The 26,470-nt window shown below is 44.2% G+C and overlaps 1 protein-coding gene across 5 annotated transcripts in view; it reads right to left on the bottom strand.

Moving 5' to 3' along the window:
- Positions 1–26,470, bottom strand: part of IRAG2 (inositol 1,4,5-triphosphate receptor associated 2) — a 1,168,119-nt gene that overhangs the window by 379,546 nt on the left and 762,103 nt on the right. For all 5 annotated transcript variants that reach the window (XM_078674100.1, XM_078674103.1, XM_078674104.1 and 2 more), the window contains 2 exons: positions 14,056–14,212; positions 13,678–13,756 (listed from right to left, as the gene is read on the bottom strand). In XM_078674100.1, the coding sequence (XP_078530226.1) occupies positions 13,678–13,756; positions 14,056–14,212 (236 nt within the window). The remainder of the gene's footprint in view (positions 1–13,677; positions 13,757–14,055; positions 14,213–26,470) is intronic.

Genomic DNA, 26,470 nt, shown 5'->3' with positions numbered 1-26,470 from the left:
CATGGAGAGAAATATTGCCTTTCAACAGGAAATGGTATAGTCAAAAACTCTGTTTTTAATATAAAATCAGGACCATCGGTGGTTATATCCCTGAAAATACAAGATTTGGAAAAAATATTATTGTCTACGGGTGCTCATGGAGGACTATTTCTATGGACTAGAAACTAGAGAATGCTAAAGTGATTCTGGTATTTTACTGACCTCTGCTGGTCGTTTTCTATCAAGACAGTTAAATGGAGGGAGTTGCCAAAAAATAAAAAAAATATATAGTCCCTCAGTACAAAGCAATTCTTTCATTTTACTGACCTCTGCTGGTCGTTTTTTATCAAGAAAGTTAAATAGAGGCAGTTGAACAGGAAAAAAAGTCCCTAAGCGGAAGCAGACAAGTCCTAGGTCTAATCTCCAGAGCCCACAAAGTACATACACAATTATAAGTATATAATAATAAGTATATACTAAAGAACAGACTAGAGGTCTCGAATGCTCGACCTGAAAAAGGAATAAATGTGGAGGCAACTTAAACACCGACAGGGTTCCCTGAACCTTTCACGCCGTCATCAGCCGAGCGATATCTTCTTTGCCGCATACATACGGCAAGCTGGGAGAAGCACCTTGAAATCTGAGAGCTGGACGACTGGTGAAGGTCGGTGGAACGCATGAAAGGATGACCAGCTTAACTTTCAGCCCCAGAGATACCTCACTGCTCAGTCACTTGAAGTCTAGAACAAGGCATGTAAAGTCACTGAGCATGCACAAGTAAAGTAGACGAGGTAGCACATTGTTGGAGACCCATTTACTGTCTGTGCTGATGCACTATCACGTGAGCAGGAAAGGACGAGAGTCCAGCTGCGAGTCCCTTGCTCCTCCAAGGAGTCACAGCAAGAAAGGACAAGACGCTTTCTTCCCTGCCTAAAGGCCAACTTTGCAGGCCTCCGCCTGCCTAACAAGATGAGTCTTACAATGTGTCATCACTGCAATGTTATATTTGTGCGACCACATCAGTGTCCTAACGTCGGCCGTGCCTGAACTCGATATTTTAATATTGGGAAATGAGGAGATTCAAGTGTAAATCGTGGTACTTTAAATCTTATTTTTTTCCAATATTGCCACACTATTTATCGCTTTTGTCGTAATATTTTGGCTTTCCGTCGCACATTTTAAAACCAACGGCAACCTTGGAGAGCCTGAACAAAGTTAAGCTGTCATTCGATAACACCAAATACAGCAGGACCTTTATTCATAACATGGCCAGTAATCTCAATTTAGGGAACAAAACACTATTTACGCCCGAAAAGAGATTAAAATGTGTGTGCAAATCACATATGTTTTCTCCAGCTCACTGCCATGATATGTGGGAGTAAATTGTGTCATTTATACACTCTAAAATGGAGAATAACATGTTCTATTGCCACCATAGTCGCTATTGCATGGTGAGAAACTTGGAATTAGGCACAATTTGTGCATGCACTCACTTTTGAATCCCAAACAATTGCAAATTAGTGGGTGGACAATATGCATTCCATTTTTGAGCGTCCGGCAGGATCAGACAGTTGACGTGAAGAATGCATGTTAGAAATCGCTCACTTTGGAACTAGGTTTTTCGATCAAAGTGGACTTAAACCTGCAATGTGTAAAGCAAAAGACAATATTTAGCATCACATCGACCCCGATGAGAATGGCTTGGTTATCTTTCGTCTGCTGGCTCAGTGGACTAATCCATCCATTGCAGGGGCCTGTGTTCGACCTCATGGTCAAAGGTTCAAATCCCGGCGGGTACATTAAGCCTTTCATCCATTTCAGGTCGACAAAATGAGTACCATTGAGTTGGGCAACAATAAACATCTGTTATTCAGCACATCTTTAACTTCTACAGGGCAAGGAATGGTTTCAGACTGTAAAGACTAATTATAAAGCAACATTCTATTCCCCTCTTACATATAAGGAAACAATGGGAACAATTTCTCTTCACAGTCTCTTAACAGTAATCTGGATCCAGTGAAAGTGGAGCTGTTAAAGCCACTCCCACAACCCAACAAGAGTCAAGTTGGCCGCCAGAGATGAAGCTAAGAAGGATGGTGAAAGGATGAGGCTAGGCCGGTGAAATGGTGGCTGTCCAGAAAAGCCATTAGGTATGTTTTGGCCTCTGTTGATAGCATAAAAGGTGGTAAGCCTTCACAGACTAGAAGCAAAGCTACTGTCTTTATGACATCAAATGGTGGTTGAGGCCATGGCACTTTTCAACAACTGTCTTTCTGTCACAAGGGAGTTCAATTGCTGCATATCCAGTCAGGGGTGCTTTGTTTTGAAGTCAGGACTGCTGCTTGCCTGGACTGGAGTTCATATTCTTAGGAACAGAATAAATGAAGCCTGAGACATCAAAAGGTCCTACTTCGCTTCGTATACAGGTTAAACTTAAACCTGTACTTCACTTTGGCCAACTCTGGCACCATGAAGGGCTACCACTCACACTTGGGGCTAATGTACATACAGCCTGTAGAGCAGATGTCTTCAAACTGGGAGGTGGGCCCCCATGGAGGGGGGTGGGCTTAATTTATCTCCGGGAGTGCCACTTACAGGGGGGCAAGAAAAGCATTACGCTGATAATAGTGCTTTGTTCTAAGTGACAAAAACCAGCAGCAGTACGCCACTCTGTAATGCAGCATCACTATCACATTTTTTCATTTATATAATTGCTGGGAATGGGTATCACAGGGGAAGGGACTCAAAATATTCTACAAATCTCCCCCCCACCCACCTTTTCAGATTAATACACTGTGGATACTTTCACACTTTAATAAAGCCTGGCTGGCCAGAAAAGTATGTTTGGCACTTGTGTATTTGGTTTCATTTTTAAAAGGGGTAACAGAACTGAACTGCTATTTTTAATCTGTTAAGACCTACTTAAACACTCCTCATTTATTAGACTAGTTGTGAAAAAATTTGCTGCAGGGAGGGGCCGGATTTATTGATTTTTTTTACATGGAGGGCGTGGCATTAAATTTTGAAGGCCGCTGTTGTACGGCAGCCCTGCCTAGCTGCAGGTACATAATTAAGCTGGCACATCTTTTTCAGGAGACTTTTTGGACATGTTTTTCTTTCTCAATGGAAGAAGATGAAGCTTTGATCTTCAACGAAGGGACCACCAGGGCCACATATTGCATATAACAGATGGCTACCAGAACAAATGACCGGACTGCATTCAGCAGCCTGATACTTATCGCCCTGAGACTTGGAGCACCCAGCTCAGAGTGCATGTTTTCTTGAGCACTTGCATCTCAAGGGCTACAGAAGGCTAAGGCTCAGGATCCAAGGCTACCGCCAAAGCAAAGGTACGTCCCTCTCCTTTGGGGTCCTTGGAATTCATTGTGTAAAGTCTCCTACGCCTGTGTCTTAACTGAGTGGTAACACATTGTGGATGTAGCTCTTTTTGTTTAATGGAATCCAAGGAGATTTATCAGTTGGTGCCCTGCTTCCCCCAAATATGGCATATTGTAGGATGGAGACCCCGATGATGGATCCATGGTGGTACAACCTAGCCCTATTGGCAACTGGAGCAGTAAGGGAAGAGTGTGGGACTATCTGCTTGAGAATAACTAACAGTGCTGAAAGAGACTTGAGTCCAGAGCATCGCTGGTCCCAGGTGCCACGAACAGTGCCTTGGGCAGCACACGCTCAGAAGAAAAAAAAAAACTGGCACAATCTCTCTCATCTTTGGCTTTACCTTCAGTAGGCCTAAGAAGCAGCATGAGCTCAGAATGGAGGACATGCGCCTGGCTCTAAGTGAAACTGGGAGGGTTAAGGCCAGTCTAGATATAGATGCTGCTGTTAGTCTGATCGTTCAGAAAGGTCTGACATATCTCTCACCGAGTCTACTTTCCTTGAGAGTTGGTCAGGCAGGAGGGAATCCAAACAAAACAGAGTCCTATGGAGATGGGCACCTGGTAAGGGCTGATGAAAGGTTGGTGTGGCAGAGATTGGTAAATCAGTGTGCTTTTGCTTCTTCCTGTACTTCTTGTGCACAGAGAGTAATGTTTCACTTTTTGCAACAAGGATCTCCGTTAAGTGGCTGGGTGGAACCACCCTGCTGAACAGAGACCTGCACCACATGGAAGCAGCAGTCAGCTGCATGAGGCAGAGAAACAAAGGAGATGCACCTGCCTGATTAGGATTAAACTGTCCACAGAAAAAGCAGACGTACACTACTTGTGTAGGGTTCATGAGGGAAACAGCAACGCAGGAGAGGGTGGGTCCCTAGGTAGGATATCTTACTAGTAGCTCAGACAGGAAGGGTACTCTGGTCTGTGCCAAGTGATAGAGACCATGCTCTCGGTTCTTGATTCTTCTTCCTGATCATAGCATTCCACATCGAATGATGCATCCCTACACTTGAAGCAAGCCAGGCAATTCTAGAGTTACTTTGCAGCAACAGCACAGACGTGCACTGGCTGACTGTTGGGACAAGAGAGACAGACGGTGTGTGTTACCTATTCGGTTGTAGAACTTTTATGATTTCCAGCAGGTGCTTTGGAGGTATGCTTTCTAAAATTAAAACATTTTGAGAAATGCCAACACAGCAGACAAAAAAATATAACTGATGCCACGCATCGAGAAAACACTGAGCATGAGAGAAGCCGGGGTTCAGGGCATTGTTTATGTTGAAAAAGGAAGGAGGGGAGGGGTCTACGGAGACATTTGTGCGGGGTCCCCAAAAGTAACGAATTAACAGTTTTCTAAGCTGGGTCCCATTCCACTGCTAGGTCATCTATGAGGACAAATAGCACACTGAGTTAAAGAGCTTCGCACAATATATTACATTGTCTTTTTGTCAAAGAAGGAACTTGACTTCGCTAAACTGAACCTTTTAACCACATGCAAATTAAATTCTACTTTTAGGCACTCGATTTGAATGTTTCTCTGTAGCCAACATTGTTACAGCTGGATGCGCTGTTCTACACACTGGTGAATTATTTGCTATTTATTTAACCTCGAAGCCATTTCACTGGCGAAATACCGGCAGAAACGTTCAGGTACAGCTGGACGAATCATATGGGATACAGGGAAACCCCACAGGCTAAGGAATAAAGGGCTACTTTTAGGAGTGTAAGGATGGTGGGCCCATGGCCGAACTAGGCTGACTAGCATCCCTGAGGAAAAAAACACACACATCATGTTATCGTAGATATCTCAATAATCTGAGCCCCGATAGCCTCCTGGAGACAGTTTAACTCACTCCTACGCTCATTTGCGACGTTGGGGCAGGGAGGTATTAAAAAGGTACAGGGCTCCTTTTAGCCTCTAGTGCCACCCCCTCCCACAGGCCGGCATGCCAACAATGGCTATAATTTAAAACAGCGCAACTGTCAAAAATGCATTTTATTACATACAAAAGACTACAGAAAATGTATTACAATTTAGTATGAACATTTACAAATTCATTGGCCAATGGTTTCAAGAATAGAGCTACTTTGACATAACAGGTAGAGGGAAGAAACCAGGAGAGAGAACTGACAGAAGATGGGCTTTGAAGGACGAGCAGGAAAGCGAAAGACTGGAGCGAACAGATTGGGTGTCCATGTTTGGGTGTCGAGGCCTGGGAGCGGTGAGGAATATTTGTACTGAGGTCTTAGGAACAGAGACATACTAAACTAGGCCGGTAACAAGCTTTCAATGCATTTAATCACTAACTGTAGGATACATTTTACACGTAGACAAAGGGAAACCCGCAGACAGACGCAAGATTAGAAGAGCTGTAGGCAGTGACGGGTACCTTGAAAAGTAGACGAATTAAAGCATTAACAACAAACTATACAAGGGTTAGTTACTTTGTAGCCACTAACAAATCCATGTATTATTCACTAGGACATGGTGTACACCCTCATATGCATACTTCTCTAGGTACTCACTAACATTACTAAGGTGGTTTCCTACCTTAAAACCACGCATAAATCACTCTTGTACAAGGTCGGAAAAATAGGGGCTTTTTAGGATAAGAAATGTCAGGCTATTTAGGCAGGGAAGGAAGCAAACAGGGGCTACTCGTACCCCGCAATGGGGTCTCGGGCAGGGCTTGAAATGGAAAACCAGAAGTGAAGGTACCCTTTAACACAGTACCTGCTTGTTTCACAGAAGTGCCAATCCAATTAAAAGTATCACGCCACTCTAGAAAAGTGCAGGTATTCTCCCTCTCAAAATAATATAAGTGCCGGTACTCAGTACCACACAGTCACGGCCCATTTAAAGCACTGGGCTCGGGCCATTTGACTAAAACCCTAGGATCCTTCCTGTTATGGCTCTGCAAACTGGGACAAGTGCAACCCCTTCATCAACTTACTTTCAGCGATAGTGATGGCGAGAAGCTGCAGGGTGGTCAGGGAGGTTACGTGGAGGGGAGGGCGGTGCTTCAACTTCAAAACTCTTGTCACCAAGCAGCAAAAACAGGGATTATCTAAGCCAGTGTTTGCCTTTTTTAAAGAAAGTACTTTAATATACACAGAAATGTCAATACAACACATGACAGGCAAAATATATGAACTCTTCAATGTCGTGGAGCAATGGCACTTGGGCATGTATTCCCCCTCCTGCTCCTACCATCGCTATCCCCTTCACCAGGTTTCGAGTTCTGTGACTGTCTTGGACAGGTATCAATTACAGGCACAGTGCAACACCCCTCTTAGGTCCTGCACTCACTTATTCTAGTTGTCTCCCATTGTTCTAATCTCACTACAGCAGAGTTGTGCCCATTCTTTGGGTGTGGCCAGGAGGGACCCCAGGCACATATGTGGCTCCTTCTGTCATCCGAGAAGTGTCAGCTTTGGATGCTCCTGCGCTCGGGTTACGACCCTGGTAGAAGTTTGCAATCTCTGACATCATGGCATGTCTCTGATTGTTTGTAAGCTCACTTTGGGGTTTTGGTGAGTTGAGGATGTGGGATCAAGGTATACAGAGTAGCTTTGAGGGAATCTTATTCTGGGACCACAACCCCATCATGGCATGTTGTGCTGAGAAAGCGACACAGTACACTCAGGTACAGTTTGCGTTGACTGCGACTGTCAGCTTGGGCACAGTCAATATCAACACAAGTCAAAAGATACTTTATTCGACAGCTAAGAGTCATAAAAGCACAATTCATTACAAGACATTGGTACTTAAAACCTTAAAAAACATTTAAAAATTATATTCTAAAAATACTATATGCAGAACAGATAAAAAAGGTATCCCAATTTACAAATTCATTGAGCACCTATAGGTGTACCAACAGAGCAGCAATATAAAGGTACAAACAAGCAATATATAAATGACCAGAGTACATTGAATCTATCTCGTGAAGTACGCATTAAGTAACCGGACACACTGACTCTAGGGCCGGCAAGCTTTTCCTGTATCTGATGGCCGCTAATAAAAAGCTTGCAACCCTCAAGCAAACTGTGGGAGAAGATAGCATTTGAAGATAGGTCAAAGCCAGCCTCACTTGAACAAACTGTCGATCTTTGAACAGTGGTAGAACGTGAAAACTGCGCTGAGGGTCGTAAAAAGTGCAAAGAATCAGTCAATATCATTGTGGCACAGTCCCCTTGGGCACAACTTTCTTATGATGCAGTGGCACAGTCTGCTCAGGCACAACTTCACAATGGCACCGTCTGCATGAGCACAGATTCAATACGTCACAGAGGCAAAGTCTGCTCACACAGAACTTCTGGATGTTGCAACAGCACAGTTCGCTCAGGCACAAGTTTATGGCGTTACTGTGCTTTCTGACGAACTGCTTATTTAGAGATACTATGCCTAAAATGACACCTCGCGTTTTTCTCTCATCACTCTTCCCGGTGGTTGGTTCTCTTTGGTAGAGCTCTAAACTTCTCTCGTAATTACAAAATTTCTTAGAGAGAGAAACTCTCTTCCATCCCACCCTCACTTAGCAAAGCTCATCTAACTCCATTTAGGACAACGGGAAAACAATGGTAGAAGCCTCAGATGAGAACTTTGAAAAATGTGATCTTCACATCCCTATGCTCCTCCAGTCTCTCAGAGAGCTCAGACTACATATCCCTCCTAGACCTCGGAGGCCTTCTCCATCCACTTCCTTTCTGCTGGGCTGGAGTTCATTCTTGAATCACCATACCCTGGCTAGCCCATCCTCCTCTCAATTCGTCTTCACTGGCCATGCCTTTAACCCTCCTGCTCTTTTCCTCAGTACACCCCCTCACTCCCACTCTCAGTCCCACTCTCAGTCTGTTTTATACCCCTATCCAATCCCTATTGGAATGATTCTCCAGATAATCAGAGTTCTCCAAGTTCTGATACTTATGTCTACCTGTACCTCCAGACTTGCCCATCCACGATCTTCAACAACATTCAATCCATCCCCGACTCCACTCAGTTCACATTTCTCCCCCTCTTCCCATAAGTCAGGTAAAGTTCATAGAAGCCCATCTCATTGACTCAGGCCTTTCCTCAATCCTGGAGCTTCAACGCCTACCTTTAATGCAGCAGGACGTGTCCCCTTATGTTCTACTAACCCAACCAGGCACCTTCTCCCTTTCCTACAATCCCAACACAAGTCTCCTGTCATGATTGCAATAAATCGGTGTACTCCATCTTATAATTTGTCCCACATTCACCAAGCTCAACTGCAACTGTACCTGTGACAGAGAGCAACTATTCATCAATATAGCCAATGTCTTCATTTCCAAATAAACAATTTAGAATCTGTCGCAGTTGCCCGGCTCACATGCAGAAACACCAACTATTTAGCCTCAAATTATTTGACTCGTAACAACTTAAATAGCTGGGTAAAATCTCTAGAAATGAACAGATGCACCAATATGCACTCCACCCCCATACACAACCATCCACGCTGCCCTCACAGAAGGATTCCTCCTCCCACTACTGATGAAATTAAAACTTTACTGGCAGACAGTTGTTCTAAGGGTGACATCCCTATCAGAAGTAAGATGCACTTTGAATCACCTTATACTAGTCGAGCATTACGCATACTGGTTTTACTGAATGATTTTTTTTTCTGTTCGTCATATATCGATTGGCCGACTGTATTAGTTCTATGGTCCTCACCAATTCAGTAACTGCCTAGCTCCTTGCCATTAGATGCTTAGCCCTAATGCAGCCCTAATGCATTATAGTGCTCGTGTTGTATTACTGTTTGATGCCTATCCCTAATGTATTGTACTGCTCATGTTGTATTGCTCTTAGATGCCTATCCATAAGGCATTATATTGCTCATGTGTTATCGCTCTTAGATACCTATCCCCAATGTATTATACTGCTAGTGTTTTATTATATTCGCTTTCGCATTATTCATGCTATGTATTGCCATTGTTCACAGGTTTTCTAAACCTATTCTGTGTAAGGCACTCTGATGTTCCAGGGTAGTTTTTATGCTACAAAATCCAATAAATAAAAGAGTAGGTGTACTCAAATCTGATTTTTGTTAATGTTTTAGGTTTGCCACATTAAGTTTTGTGAATGAGCAAATATGCATAAGTGTACATAACTCGTGGCCATAACTGTACGATATGTACAATTAGACATTTGTCTGAATCTGTCCCACATTGCCTGGGCGACAATGATGTAATACAAGGCATTCAATTAGTCCCTGCGAAAAAATAGCACAGCAGCTTTTTGATACACAGTGAGGGGACTCCCAAATAAAGCATATTGCATGTAGGTCCTTGATAAGGAGATTCTCGTCTGCCATCTTGAATCATCATAGAACATGCTTTGCACTTTTAGCTAGTCTTTAATTTTTTCCCTCATTACTGGAGGAAATGAAATTGCCTTATCAAAAAAACTTTTCACATCAACATTAACCACCACTTCAAATTAAAAATGTTCACACCAGCAGTTCACAATAAGGTCGGAAGAGAACGAAATTGCAAACAATACTACATGACTCACATCCCGAGAAACAATACGTGGGAGCCAGGTTATTTATTTACAGTCAAATCGTTTACTTTGCCCTGTCCTGGTCTTAAAATTCCAAAGTGCAGCATTACTAGCTTGAATTGGAATCTTAATGTAAAGAATACATTTAAATTTTAGTAGATTCTATTTTATTGCAAATTTCAACAGTATCTTAAAATGCATTTTACCACATTGAACACTGTGTTCATTTTGCAGCAAACTGTTTAAGTGTGAAAGCTCTACTGAAACCTACAGAAACACGTTTTTGTTAGTATCCCATTAAATTACCCAAATTTACCAGCTTTGAGTTTGCCAGAACCAATGCCTGCATTGGTGGCTTTCGATCAGGATCCTGAAGCAGCGGGCAACTTCAGTTAACTTCTAGTTAATCTTTGGGATAGCGACCCAAGAAATAGCATCTAGCTGCATACCTGGCGATAGAGCACTACATAAGACTTGAAGACAAAATGTTCCTGTAGTAAAACGTAGCACTTTTCAGCGCTGCAAGGCCGTTATGGGACACATTCTAGCGCTATAAAGGAGAATGAAATAAGATTGGAGGAGAAAACTACGTCTTCAAACTCTGCGAAAACTTGAAATAAACACAAGGATGAACACGTGTAAGACGGTATTAAAATAGCATTTTTAAAAGGCAGCGTCCAAAAGGCATTGTTACTGAGCAGAACGTGATTTCTATGTCAGTAGTATCGATTAATTCTATGTCAGTAGTGTCGAATGAAAAACAAATCTATATTGTAAAAGCACAATGGATGCACACTACACATGAAGATACATCTGCACTGCAAACTCTACGTTCAAATCTGCCAATGGCAGCTTCCACTCAATTAAAAATAATAAAAAAGCAAAATCGAAAACAACGCCCAAACCAAATTCAGTGAAGTGAAATAATAAATATACAAAAGAAAGTCCAGAAAATCAGCAAGCAAACTGAATAGAGCCGAACCTGCCATACAAACGACGAAAGTGAATGCATAAATAATTGAGGGACCCATTTTGCAAAGCGCTGCATGTCACTTTAGGATGTTTCGGGGCACCGACCTAAACAGAATACAAAAAAGGCACGCCCAAATGATCCAGATATAAATCCCGCTATGGAAGAAAGTCAAATCACTCAATAAAATAATACAACTTTTCACCGACATGAATCAAAACTGGATACATTGCAACAAGAAATACTCACTGCGCATTGTGTCAAAGTATTCAAAGCACAGTCTGTGTCTGCGAAGCAAGCAATGTTCTGAACTCTTCCTGTCCCACAATATTCAAATCCTCTCTGACCCTGACTTTGACACATTTCCCTAGCCACCTGCTAAAAGCACACCTGGTTTCGAGGGAGACGGTACTCTATGCAAAACCGGCACGAGCCCAGGGGCTGGCAGCTTCCGCCCACGAAGGCCCTGCACGCGCTGGGGTCCTGCGCTGAAGTTTATGGAACGCATCAATGCATTCTGCCAAAAGAGAAACCCGTTCAGCCGTGATGAATGATGCTGTCCAGGCCTCTTAAACCAGCCCTACTACTTTCAGAAGCGTTTCCAGAAATACTGGCACATTTTTTACATGTTTATCTTTGCTTTGCTTTCTTAAAAAACAAATGATAGCAGCGGGTCAGTCACATTCCACTATGTGATCGTTGAGAATGTAATACCTTATTTCCTCATCTTCAATCTAACTAAATTAGCACTGACAAGAATAAGATGATGCTTTTCGGACGATGGTCTGAAAGGTCACTTTGAAAGGCAAAGCAGCCGAGTGAAGAAAGCAACACCACATAATGTATGTACACAGGTAGAAGGGTAAGGGTGATGAGGGGCGTGAGTTATCAATACTTTACTTAAACCCTGTGAGAGCCACATGACCACCGTGTGTGAGCTACTTGACCACCGTGTGTGAGCCACATGACCCCCCACGTGCCTGTCAGCTCCGCCTGGGCCTGGCTGAGAGAACTCTAAACCCGGCGCCTTCCGCCGACACGACAGTGCTCTGATGCACCCTCGGGAGGACGCGATAGTTCACCCAGGCTTCAAGAATGGACATCGGAAATGCCTGTGCCCGGTATCCCAGGCACAAGACATAACCGTTTAACTTTAAATTCCCTTGAGTTTTTAGGTTTCCTGTGACTTACCTGTTATGGTGCAATTTATCATTTTCTATTTGCGCCATTAAGCTGCACCAGTGTTAGTCAAGGCAGGCTCCATTTTTACAAAAATAATGCTAAACGACATAATTTACAAGTAATCAAAAAAGTGGATACGAGGTATTGCAATTTGTGTTGATACGCGGGACTCCCGGAGGTTGTAGTTTGAATGACGTGCGCGTGGGCAATCCTTGACATAGTGCTATATACCACCAACCACGCTGTCCCTAAGCATTTCCCACGTCGATTATAAAAGTACTGTTTATTAGGTGCGTTTAAAGAAAGGGTGCAAGAGAAGGGAAAGGGAAGAGGAGAGTAACGGGTGGGTGAGGTCTCCTCCTTGTACGATTGCAGCTGGCAGCCGTGATCAAGTTTTAGCGGGGTCTCCCACATAAGGTAACGACTAAGCATTTCTAGGTGCTATGGGAGCCTTAGAGGCCCCCACCACATTCTGGAGAGCAGCGTCATCATTTTATGTGACGCCACAGGAGCACCAGTCTTCTCGCGTTGACACGCTCGCACGCATCTGGCTTGTTTCCCGGGTCCCTTCTCTCATGCTGTGGAGTTTTTACCCAAGACTTACCAGATAGCAGTTTGTCGATATTGTACACGCTCGTACCCACATCTGAAAGCATCTTTAAAGCTACACAGCATCTATGCTTCAGTACTACATTCCTGCTCTTCGCCTCATCATTTCTTTATTTACTTCTCTCTGAACCTTCAAGATGTTCCATCGTTGCCCTCCACTAATTTTCCAATCATGAACACGGCCTACCTTCGCATCAAGGGGAGCAGCTGAAACAGCCATACTGTACCCTCCTTGTCCTCAGCGGTAGAGCAGATGCACTGAGTGTGGCTTTTCATCACTGTGGAGATGAAAGGCTTGTTTACTCAAACAACTGCTCTTCGCAAGACTCGTGCCCAATCTCACAATTCTCCATGGCTGTCCACGGAGCTCAAAGTAATGAAAACACTAAATCGGAGGTCAGAGGCCAAGTGGCGTAAAAGTTAGTGCCCTATAATTAAAGCAGAATTGCAGACCTGGGCACCAACAGGCAGGTACTTAGGAACTGGTCAAACCAAGAAGGGGACGTTTAGGTAAACACTGGGCCACAAGTTCTCCATGAAGAAAGAAGGAAGAGATCCCCGGCCAATCACATTTCTGGAGTGTTGGAGGGCCGACGTTGAGGAGCAGTCATGCTGACAGAGCAGCATGAGACATCCCATCACTTAGTGTTTACCTAAAGATGTGGAGGGGCAGTGAGCTGAAAGAATGTATGCAGGCAACTCAGTGACAGGGGTCTCAGAGGGGTACTTGTCATGGTCCATCTGTTGATGAAGTAGCGCACACAGTTCACTTTGGTGATACCAAGCAAGCAGTTATGTATGCATTAGATTTCTACTTACTTAGCGCATCGGATTGGGGTGGGCAAAGGAACGGTTCTTGGATGCTTCACCCCAGCTCAATACATCTCATGATGAACAGCAGGTGCAGTGATGAGCAGGGGCATTTATTCACCTGCTCCTTTTCTACCCAGTGAGTAGCAGGACTTAACGATGCTGTAACATGGTTCAACCTGTTAGTCAAGAAGATCCAAACTCACCTCTGCACATTGAGAAGCCATTGTGGTGATGGCTGGAAGCCCCGCATCTGTCTGGGTGCCAACTGAGAACACTTTACACCTGCGAGTTAGAAAACAGAAGGAGGGCAAGTGCATGACAAGTCAGCAAGGACAAGGAAGAGCCATCACGTGAAGCAGATCGAACAGAGCAGGCAACGCCAAACACAAGGAAGTCAAGAACAACGAGCAATTCTGCACAGCACAGGCACACGCAAAAGCATTTGCAATGCAAAGGTGTCTGCCGACTCTTGAAAAACACAACAGTGCACACACATCAATCACCTGGAAAAACACCTGCAACCTGCCACCAAATATTCATGTTAATTAGTTCATTTTAAAATTCAACTGGTTTTGTCTTACTTGGTTATGTCGCATACAACTTTCGCTTGAGGCGGAGACCTTTTGAAAAGAAATTCAGTTTTTTCAAATGTGGGCGGGGTTGCAGTTTCCGAATGCCTATTTCGGTCTGAAGTCTGCAATTTAGGCTTTAGTGGAAGAATTTCCAAGGTTAATGCATCTATGTAAAAACAAATGTATATATTTTTAAAACTTGAATGCATACGTCCTAAAAACACAAATGCTTCTCCTGGCACAACCCTTACATTTGCCCCTCTTTGCACAGCTCAGCAGCAACAGGAACGACAAACCAAGAAGCAAATCAAATGTATAGCAGTGATGGTAATCCTGAAGGTGGGGGGAGGGGGCGCACCCACACAAATATTACATGCCAATGGATCTCATCTAAAGGTATTTCACTCAGAGCATGCAATGACAATTACAAATATTCTTATTTAGTCCCCACGGTGTATGCACTTTTCAAGTTATTTTCTTGTTAAATAACCACCAGCAAAATTCCACAAAAATGTAGGATTGTTGCATGTTAAATTGGCATTTTGTGAAGTTTTTATTACATACTACTGCTGCCTTAGCACTCAGACAGCAGAATATCCCGTTTCTGATTGGTTAATATGTATCCTTAAAATGTTTCCACCCAGACAGTGCAATTTCAAACCTTTCTCTGTACATCGACATCATACACTGAAATGGGATGCGGAACAAGCTGAAGGCATTGTGCAAACCGTTTCCTTTGACTTTTCAGACATTTAACCGGGATAGTAGGCACCTATATCGAAAGAGTTTAAGTTACCTACATTACTAAAGCTATACTGCTTGCGGTCCATACGAGGATTATTTTTAAGTGAGAGATCGCCTTTTACCAATGATTTTGCTGCTTCTTCACCCCAACTCTTATAATTGAAGCAGGACCTAGCCCTCTTTCCTTTTTGCACTTTGCCATTTCACCTGCAGGTAATTCACTGTGCAGGTTCCTCCTACAAGCTGTCAGCGGGGACCTGTTCTGCAGAAGCCACTGGCATCAAGACACCAAGGGAAGGGAGGCGGGTGAAGATTGGCCTCCACTTGGAAACTAAAGCCTCCATTTCCCTATCAGACAAGGAGGTTGGCTAAACAAGGAAATGTAATCTGGAATCGATCTTCAATAGAGTCCAAGGCCAGGAGGATCAAACACACACACCTGGGATAAGGGAAGTATTAAGATCATACAAGGGATGTATAGTAACTCGCACGGAGGCTGATGTGGTCATTATCAGTGGTTTACTCAATAAGAACACATGAAGACCGTGGGGCTCTTCTCGACAGCCAGCGACAACTGACAAAGCTACTGAGGTGCGAGGACAGCACCATGACGATAGAACCTCCATACATAAAAGGTTCTACAGGTCGATATCACAACTGTACAGGCAAGATTACAACATACCCCCTTCCCTCAACACAGAAGATAAGGTTATAATCTTGTAAGGGTTTTCAAAATAAAAGGAATAACAAATGCAGGAGATAGAATAAGACAAAGGCATGCCATGTAAGGAAAAGAAAATAGCAAACATGAATATAGCAATGCAATGCAAGAAAAACAAACAAACCAAAATTGTATGGCGTATGCTAAATAAAGTTTACACACTTGTAAGTAAATGTTGTGAAACCCCAAAATCAATTAAGCAACAATACAACTCTGATTAGGATACTTTCACCATTGGTACATGACAAAATAAAGACAGCAAGGAATAGACTACTCCACCACAAAATCTTGCAAGTACTTTTGAGGCCTCCTAACTTGCAGAGGTTTCGGATAATATTGTGTATTTTGACACAAGGTCCACACTGATCACTAACATTAAAGCTCCGATAATTGCCCAGATTATCACCATCCGGTACCCGCAACTCTCAAACATTCACTCACGCGAGGATTACTTAACTGGTGATCCTGCGCAGGGGCGGCTGGTGACATTTGAAAGTGGAGGGCGTAAACTAATTTGCATATTGCACCGCAGCGATCGATCGCAGCGAGTGAGCCGGAACCACCTTGCATCCATCCATACATCATTCATGCATCCATCCACCCATCATACATCCACCCATCATGCATGCATCCATGCATCCATCCATACATCATTCATGCATGCATGCATCCATCCACCCATCCATCCATCCACCCACCCATCCTGCATCCATACATCATTCATTCATGCACCCACCAATCCATCCATCCACCCATCCATCATGCATCCACCCAACATGCATGCATCCATGCATCCATCCGTCCATCCATACACCATTCATGCATCCACCCATCCATCCATCATGCATCCACCCATCATGCATGCATGCATCCATACATACATCATTCATGCATCCATCCATCCATCCATCCACCCATCCATCCATCCATCATGCACCCACCCAACATGCATGCATCCATCCATCCATCCATCCATCCATCATTCATGCATCCACCCATCCATCCATCCACACACCCACCCTGCATCCATACATCATTCATTCATGCATCCACCCATCATGCATCCACCTATCATGCATGCATGCATCCATACATCATTCATACATCCACCCATACATCCACCCACCCACCCATCCTGCATCCATACATCATTCATTCATGCACCCATCCATCCACCCATCCATCCATCCATCATGCATCCACCCATCATGCATGCATCCATGCATCCATCCATCCATCCATACATACATCATTCATGCATCCATCCATCATGCATCCACCCATCATGCATGCATCCATGCATCCTTCCATACATCATTCATGCATCCACCCATCCATCCATCCACCCACCCACCCTGCATCCATACATCATTCATTCATGCATCCACCCATCCATCCATCATGCATCCATCCATCATGCATGCATGCATCCATACATCATTCATACATCCACCCATACATCCACCCACCCATCCTGCATCCATACATCATTCATTCATGCACCCACCCATCCATCCTTCCATCCACCCATCCATCCATCATGCATCCACCCATCATGCATGCATCCATGCATGCATCCATCCATCCATCCATACATCATTCATGCATCCATCCATCCATCCATCATGCGTCCACCCATCATGCATCCACCCATCATGCATGCATCCATGCATCCATCCATACATCATTCATGCATCCACCCATCCATCCACCCAGCATCCATACATCATTCATTCATGCATGCATCCACCCATCCATCCATCATGCATCCACCCATCATGCATGCATCCATCCATACATCATTCATGCATGCATCCATCCATACATCATTCATGCATCCACCCATCCATCCATCCACCCACCCATCCTGCATCCATACATCATTAACACACTGTACTATCTCAAGTCATTTGTGCAAGCTAGTTTACTGGAACACCGAAAAACACACACTTTTACCTTGCTGCCGGTCCCGCACACGTCACAGGCTCACAGCGCCCCTGGCAAATCCTGGCGCCAGGGGCACAGGTACCCTCTCGCCCGCAGCACGCCCATTAGGGCTCCTGATGGGCATGCGCAATGCCACCAAAACACAAGTGCGCATGCGTGGGCACGGGTAAAAATTCACCCTCCGTCCCCACGCATGCGTACTTGTGTTTGCCGTCCGTACAATTATGTCAATGAATCAACATGACGCCCGCCCGGCGGTCTGACATCATGTTGATTCATTGACATGATTGTCATGAGGGAGCTGCGTGCGGCGTCGGGCAGGGGGGGCTACGCCCCCACGCCCCAATGGACGAACCGCGCCTGATCCTGCGTTAACATGTAACCAAGAACACAAACCTCTTTCTTCACTCCTCCTGGATGACTTGTCCCTTGGACAATATTTAGCCACCCTCTGTGAATTCCATCTTTCCCCATTGACCAACACCACTGCCACTGATGAACCTCCTTCACTTGAAAAGGACCACAAAACTTGCTCAAATGACTCTGCAAATGTCCAGACCTAACTTTAATCCAATCCCCTTTGTGAATGCTCGACAGACTCTTACAATCGCCAGGAACACGGGGTGAAACTCTCTCGTTACTGACATTCTCTCCTTTCCCCTCAACTAACTCTCTTATCCAAGAAGATAATAGCTTGGTTGAAGGTTTTCTACCTCTCATAGCAACAAAAAGCACCATGTTGGTAGAAGCAGTCTCAGTGGTACGATAATCCCACACCAAGTCACAAATGGCTTCCTCGACATCCAAGTTATTGGATAAAGCCAACTCAATTGCACTCATAGCCATGCGATTTACTCTCTTCATGATTTCATTGGCTTGTCAATTATAAAGCACAGAGCGGGAGTGCTGGATTCCACAGAAACATAAGAACTCTCTCATCTCTCCAGAAGTCAACTGTGTGCCATTGTCTGTTATAAGTACAGCCAGATAGCCATACTTTCTAAATATTTTACGGAAAACCTTTATAGTAACTCTGGTAGTAATTTCAGGTAACTAATGTAAAATAAACCACCTTGAATGTACATCTATTAGAACAATACCTAATCTCTTGTTATGCTCGACTCCGGCCATGGGACCAATGAAATTGAGACACACGCTATGCCACACCTGTCCAGGATCATGAATTGACCTAGCTACAACTTGTGTTCCCACCTTCAACCTCTTCTGACACTCACCGCATTTACTACACCTATCAACCATCTCACTATCCATTCCTGGCCGCCAACATTCGCATCTCAACCTCCTCTTTGTTACTGTCTTCCCCAAGTGTCCTTCATAGGCTGTCAAATAATCTCCTGCGGATGCCAAATGGAGACACAATTGTATCTCCCTGCATAACAATTATCCCATTAAATGGCCTCACAGTGTTGGGAAAAGAGCTCTCCCTTCTCCCACCTTTGAGAATGAGATTTAACACTGCTTTTAAAACCTCATCCTGCTCCATGCCAACCACACATTCGTCTTTACAGACTGTGACACGACTCCACCGGACCACATCTTCCACACTGGCAGTGGCCCCTTCCCTTGCACACTTGGTCACTCCTACCTACTCCACACTCATCCAATCCAAGGGGAAATGTGACAATCTGCTTGCACATTCCTCCAGCCAGGTTTGAATTCCATCCGAAAATTGGATTCCTGCAATCTGGATGCCAACAGAGCCAATCTGACAAACCCTTTTCCCGCCCCACCTGGTGACATTTTTAACAGAGGCTTGTGATAAGTGCAAAGAATAATTTTGCATTCTCACACATTAATGTTCTAAAATATTCTACATCCCAAGCCGCTGCTAAGGACTCCTACTCTATAATAGAGTAGTGTCGCTCAACAGCAGTCAGGGTGCGCAAAGCAAAAGTCAGTTTTCTCTGATGAACCCACATTTTGAGGCAATACTGCTCCAATGCCTGTGTCACTTTCATCCACCATCACAATAGTGTTACTATTAACATTGAAGGGAACACAAATGCCTGCACCACAAATCTCCTCTTTTATTTACTCAAAACACTTCTGTTGCCCTGGTCCCCATGACAAGCTTGCACCCTTCCTCATAAGCACTTTCAATAGTTCAGTTTTACTTGCAAAATGTTTTTACACACTTTAAGTAATAATTGATTAGACCTAGAAATGAACGCAACTGGTCTTTATTGCAAGGGACTGGAGCCAATCTTATTGAGGCAAGTAAATCGTTTTGGGGTTTCACGCCTTGAAGAGAAATAGTGTGGCCGAAATATTCCACCTCAGTAACCAAGAATGCACATTTCCCCTGCATAATGTTAGTCCAGACTAACAGCCTCCCAAGTGTTTTTTTAAAGCCACATTGTGAGTGCTCACACTATCCCCCAAAACTGAGAAGCCATCCTGGAAATAGAAGACATTCTTTAAACTTTTGAAAATGTCTGACACCATCCTTTGAAAAACACTTGCAGCTGAGAATAGCCCAAATGGCATCCTGGTAAACTGAAAAGTGCCTTCCATTGTAATGAATTCTGTTAAGTGTTTAGAATAATCATGTAATCAATGTACGCCGGAAACACAATTTGGAAAAATTACTTTCCGCCTTGTAACAGTAAAACCAGCACATTTATGTTAGGTAATGAATATGTATCGGAAATTATGTTCCGATTTAAACTTTTGAAATCAACACTGAAGCGTAATTTGCCATCAGCCTCCTCAGTGATGAGTACAGGAGAAATCCAAGCTGAAGTTTCAACGTGTTCTATGACACCATTACCCAACATTTCATCCAACATTTTCCTTACTTCATCTCTCACCAGGATTGGGACCCTCATAACATTATGCTGAACTGGTATAGCCCCTGGTCTGACATCTATTTTATGTACATACCCTTCCAAGTCTCCTAGCTCTTCCCTGAGCACCTCCTTAGTCCCCTCTAGAATGTCCTCCTCAGTCAAGTTGTCTACTACCATTACTTGCTCTGCAGCGTGGGGATCGATCTCAATGTGGAGATCATACTGGTGATACCAACCTAAGATAGGCGGCCTGTCTCAGCTATGTAAACTTTGCCTACGACCGATCTTCTTTTCGTTCTAGTTACCTGTGGCTTCTGGCGAGAACTGTCAGGGGGATTGCCTTGTGTCCGTGAGGCACTTCTGCTCCTTGACTGCTTTGCTGTCCCCCCCGCCGCCCCTTACCGGAAACACCAACGGCCGCTGAGCGGGGGGGGACTACACTTCCCAGGACCACCAGCGCACTACAACCCGCCAACCTGAAAGCCCAGAGGCGCACAAAACACCTGTGCTCCCGCGTGGAGCGGGACATCGTTCTAGTTACCTGTGGCTTCTGGCGAGAACTGTCAGGGGGATTGCCTTGTTTCCGTGATGCACTTCTGCTCCTTGACTGCTTTGCTGTCCCCCCCCGCCGCCGCTTACCGGAAACACCAGCGGCCGCCGAGCGGGGGTGGGCTACACTTCCCAGGACCACCAGCGCACCACAACCCGCCCACCTGACCGCCCAGAGGTGCACAAAACACCTGTGCTCCCGCAGTGGAGCGGGACATCGTTCTAGTTACCTGTGGCTTCTGGCGAGAACTGTCAGGGGGATTGCCTTGTGTCCGTGAGGCACTTCTGCTCCTTGACTGCTTTGCTGTCCCCCCCCGCCGCCGCTTACCGGAAACACCAGCGGCCGCCGAGCGGGGGCGGGGGGGACTACACTTCCCAGGACCACCAGCGCACCACAACCCGCCCACCTGACCGCCCAGAGGCGCACAAAACACCTGTGCTCCCTACGCGCCGCGGGACGCACCGCGGGCTAAACCCGGGCAAAGGGCGGGCCCTCTTAGGCCCTCAGAGGCCGAAGAAGGCTGGGCTGGGCTCCCCCCTTTTCAGTCATGTTTTTATACATGATTAGGATCATAACTACGACTGTGGACTTCGTAATCTTATGTAAAGTATTTTATTTTTCTTTCTTGTTATGAATGCATATTTGGTGAGCTGTTTAAGACTACTCTTATTGTTTTAGCTGTGCTTGAACTAGGTCTCCATTGTTCTTACACTGACTAGGAGACTATTACAATGACGCCATCCCTCCCCAAAGAGAAGTCCCTATCGGTTGGAGGAGCCAATCGAGGTACACTCGATAATTTTGTCATCAGGGTCACCACAGAAATTGATAGGGATATTGCACTTGAAGAGCGACGGGCCGAAAGACGACGCTCAGTGGAACTTATTAAGAATAAGCTTTCGTCTTTGGGCCCATTACAGTTAGCTATCTCACCCGTACCGAGCACAGAATGTGGCAGGGAGGACTGTGATGTATCTTTAAGCGATAGTATCCCAATACTTCTGCGGGATAGATCCCACTGTCTAGCTGAAACTAGTGTCCGGACCATAAGTGCTTCAGCCTCCTTTTGCAACTCGATACCGGAGACTGAAGTTTTGCCGGATACCCCGTTACCACAAGTAAAGTCTGTTCCAAAAAGCAAGAAAACCCCACATGTCCGAGGGCCTCCCCCGAAAAAAAAGAGAAAAAGGGGGAACGGTCCACAAAAAATATTCAATTTTGGGAACTCAAAAAGCTTCTCATCTAATGTACCACCCACGCCTGCAGTACATACCCCTCCACATGTTCCAACAATTGATTTATCCAATATCAACCTAGTGGGTAGTATAGAACAGCTAATTAGATCACTTATATCCCCACTAGTAGAGAGGCTAAAAAGAATAGCCCAACAATTGGATAATCTGGAACACGTTATAGGGGAATTTAAAGGGATAACTAAGGACCTAACAAAGCCCATATTAGCCCACCCAAGTTCTGTTTTAGCTTCTAATACCATTGCTCTAAAAGAGATTGCAACTACTAACCTAGCTAAAACAAAACCGATGACACTAATTTCTCCGAAAACAACAGGGTCAAACACAAAATATAAAGAAAAGGAGGCTCAAGAAGGTAGAAAATCTATCCCTTCAAGAAATGTTCTAAAACAAAATCCCCTTAAACCGAATGGTCCTGAAAACCCTGTGAGGTCAACTGCACTTAAGAGGTACACAGTAGAACTGCCCCCGGAAGCTGCTCCGTATGTGGTGGTCCTTACAGGAGTCCCCCCATTAGAGGAGGGTCGTAGAGAAGCTAATTACCAATTGAAAAATAAAAACATATTTTGGCTCAGACAGAATCGCCCACTACCTCCCCACATAACTGGCGAAATTTTAAATGTCAGGCGTCTTCCTTGGTTAGGGCAAAGGATATTACCGGTGACATTGTAATAATAAATTTTAGAGATGTTAGAGCTGTTAGACACATTGTAATCTGGTTTCCCCCAAACAGCAGCAACTCAATGACCACATATGATTTGACCTATTTCTATCCTAGAGGATTAGTGGACCCAGTAACTAATGTTATGCCCCTGCTTTCATTCCAGAGCAATTACACCGGGCCTATCTCCTATAATCAGGATGACTGTTTTAGGGCCCCATTCCAAAATCAGGGTGACCAACCTAGGTTCACTTTTCAACAACAGGCTGATTATTCTATTCCTGTTTACAATCGATATGCTGCCCTATCAGGCCTGGAGGGAGTAGATTGACTGCATTCTGAGGGCAAAGGTAATGTTGCTGTTGATAGCCTATTTAAGGCTTCTTTAATGACCATAGAACCAGCATCCAATGGTTACATATGTGTCCTGCACTTAAAAAATATTAACATGCAGCACGCAGTATCTGATTCTGTGGCTAAGACAGCAGGCCAGAATCAATCTTGTTCACCTAGCTTTTTTGAACAGGACCTAATTTCCAAACCTGACACTGGGCTGCTACTAGATAATGTGGGACATAAAAGGGGAGAGAAAAACCCGCGTCTTGCAGTTTTATTCTGGAATGTGGCAGGTCAACCTTCCAAAGTGACTAATGACGAATGGACGGTTTCTATTCCTAAATTCGACATTATAGCACTTCAGGAGACCTGGTCATGTGAAGTGATACATTTGGAGGGCTTTAAAACTTACTTTTCACCTGCCCAACCATCCATCTCAGGCAGAGCAAAGGGAGGTTTAACAATTTACGTTTCAAACCTCCTTAACACACTGGAAGTAGTCTCCATAAAACTAGATCCTAATTTTCAGATTCTTAGGATACGTCTTAACACCAAGGATAGCTTCCTTACAGTTAATTTTTATAATAATTTGCCCGATGCCGAGGCATTGAATGTGGGAGCCCTGATCCGCTCCATATTATTAACTCAAGCAAGAAAGGCAATCAAGGAAGAGGTAGCTATTTTGGGGGGGGATTTTAATTTGGGTCCATGCCTATTCGACAGAAATGACATCTGTGGTATTCTAGACGAACTTGGGAATCCCATTACACATTTTAGGCATTCAACCCTAGGTAACCTCTTCAATGAAACCTTGTTCGAGCTAGACTTAGTTCTAGCAAACAACCTGAACAAGGTAGATTTGTCACTTGCCCCTACTTTCCACGGGAGGGGGCTTCAAACAGTTATAGATTATATTTTAGTCTCAAATGGAGAAAGGACAGTAGATGCAGTGTTCACCACACACCCAATAGCATTAAGTGATCATTGTCCGATTAGTATTTCTATGTCATTGTCCCAGAAGCCATTGAGCGGTCTTAGCTCTATTTTAGCACAAAATAACATGGCTTTAAATAGATTAAATGGATACGCGTTGAAATGGAAGAAAGTGGACCCCACAGAAATAACAAAGTCAGTGGTAGTAAGGGACTTTTCCTCCTTTACAAAATGTCTTGCTTCAGACGCAACAGACCTAGAAATTATTGCTAACTTTGAGATAATTATTAAAACGATTAATGAAGCTTTGTGGGTTGAATTAAAACATAAATCCAAACAGAAAAAGGGCTGGTTTAATCATGACTGTACGGTTGCCTACTCTAATTTAAAAACTGCTTTGAGAAAGACGGTCAGAAACCCACAAGAGGTAATAAACTTAAGGAAGCTATATAACCTCGCATTGAAAACAAGGAAAAGAGAACTAAAAAACCAATTATGGGAACAACTGCATGAAAGTTGTACCCATAAAAATTCGGCTGCTTTTTGGCAAGTAGACAAGTCTCCCTTTTTAACAGATAATACTAATCACCCAAAGTTAGAGGTAGCAATAGAGGAGAAGGACTGCGTCCTTCATTTTTCTAAGATTTTCTCTTGCAGTCCGGACCCTCCCAATCCTCAGGACCCAACATTCAAGGATTCTATCCTTCGGGATGACTCTGTCAGCCCCTATCCTATTGATTTAAAATTCTCAATGAACCAAATTGTACAGGCCTTGAAACTTAGTAAATGTGGGAAGGCACCGGGGCCAGATGGTGTTCCCATCGACCTGTTCAAAGCCCAAATGGACCTCTGGACTCCCCTTTTAACAAGAGTCCTAAACGCAACTTGTATTGTAGGCCTAATGGAATCATGGTCGAGGTCAGTACTAGTTCCCATTTTCAAAAAAGGAGATCGGGGCTCGGTTACCTGCTATCGCCCAATCTCTCTTTTAGACTCCCTTGGTAAGGTGGCTGGTCGAGTCATTTTAGAACTACTGCAAGATTGGGCAGATGACGGCAGAATCATCTCAGATCTCCAGTACGGGTTTCGTCAGGGTTTGGGGACCATTGAACAGGCCTTAAATCTCTCACTCCTGATTGACAAGTATGTTTCCATCAAAGGAGGAGACCTGTACATGGTCTATGTGGATTTATCGTCTGCATTCGATTGTGTCTCTCACTCCAAACTTTGGTCATTGACGGATATGGGGGCACCATCGAATGAAGTAAAGTTTCTGCGAGAACTTTATTCAAATGCCACAGCAAAAGTGCGCTACGGGGTAGGGGGGGAGCTGACGGCAGAGTTCACAGTAGAAAGAGGTGAGGCAGGGGTGTGTCCTGGCACCCTTTCTTTTCACATTATACACCAATGGGTTGGAAAGAGAAATGCTGAAGGGGTGTCAGGACCTTCCAATGGTAAACAATCTCCCAATCCCCGCACTCCTCTATGCTGATGACACTGTCATATTAGCTCGTACTCCCCTTGAACTTCAAAAGAATTTCAATAGATATTCCACATTTATGGCAGGCCTGGACCTGAAAATAAACATCAGTAAAACCTTTGTTATGAGGGCAGGATCAGGCCACAAAAATAAAATGAGGGGTATCTACCTTAACAAGGAAAAAATAGCGACAACACAAAAATACTCATATTTAAGCATAACAATAGATCATAAACTTTCCTGGTAAAACCAGCAGTGGAAACACGCAAGCTGCTCTTTTTAAGAACTACGGCAGCACTGGTTAAATTTGCCAAGAAATTAGGAAAGAGATCTCCCTCTGAAATTATCACGATCTATAAAGCTAAATGCCTATCTGTGGCTATGTATGGGGCTGGTCTCTGGGGCTTTGTGGCTACGGACAGTATTCAGAGAGTAGAACATTCTTTTTTTTAGGTTCCTTATCGCAGTACCTGGGACAACGGGTACTTTTGCTTGTCACACTGAGCTGGGTCTCGCATATGTGATGGACCTAGCCAAAATCGAACCTCTGTTATTATGGCGAAGGATTTGGACCTCGGACAAAGCAACCCTCACTCAATCAATTCTTTTAGACTGTTTATCCTTGGACAATGTCAAGAACTCAAGATGGTTGTGTTATATAGGAAGGTTTTCTCATGATCTGGGTTGGGATCAATATTTTTACAAACCCTCCTCAATCTGTGAAGTATCGAGGAAGTTTTTAAAAAAGAAATGTCTCGCACATCTTGAAGATCTAAGACTGATGAGCGAGGTCACTAAACCTTCCGTCATCCACACCTTGCTGATACAGTCAGTACCAACCATGTAGCCGTACCTTACCTATAACACCACAAGCTATGAGCGCTACCTTTTGGTAAGGTTTAGATTGAACTTTTTTCACAGACTGGTTGCATTTCCCACCAGGAATAATTGGGCCAAAGAACTTATGCCCTGTCCCTGCGACAATACTT

The sequence above is a fragment of the Lissotriton helveticus genome, chromosome 1_1 (genome assembly GCF_964261635.1).
Source record: "Lissotriton helveticus chromosome 1_1, aLisHel1.1, whole genome shotgun sequence".
Classification (NCBI taxonomy): Eukaryota; Metazoa; Chordata; class Amphibia; order Caudata; family Salamandridae; genus Lissotriton; species Lissotriton helveticus.
Note: the sequence above shows the minus strand (reverse complement) of the source record. Positions and strands in the feature narration are given on the sequence as shown.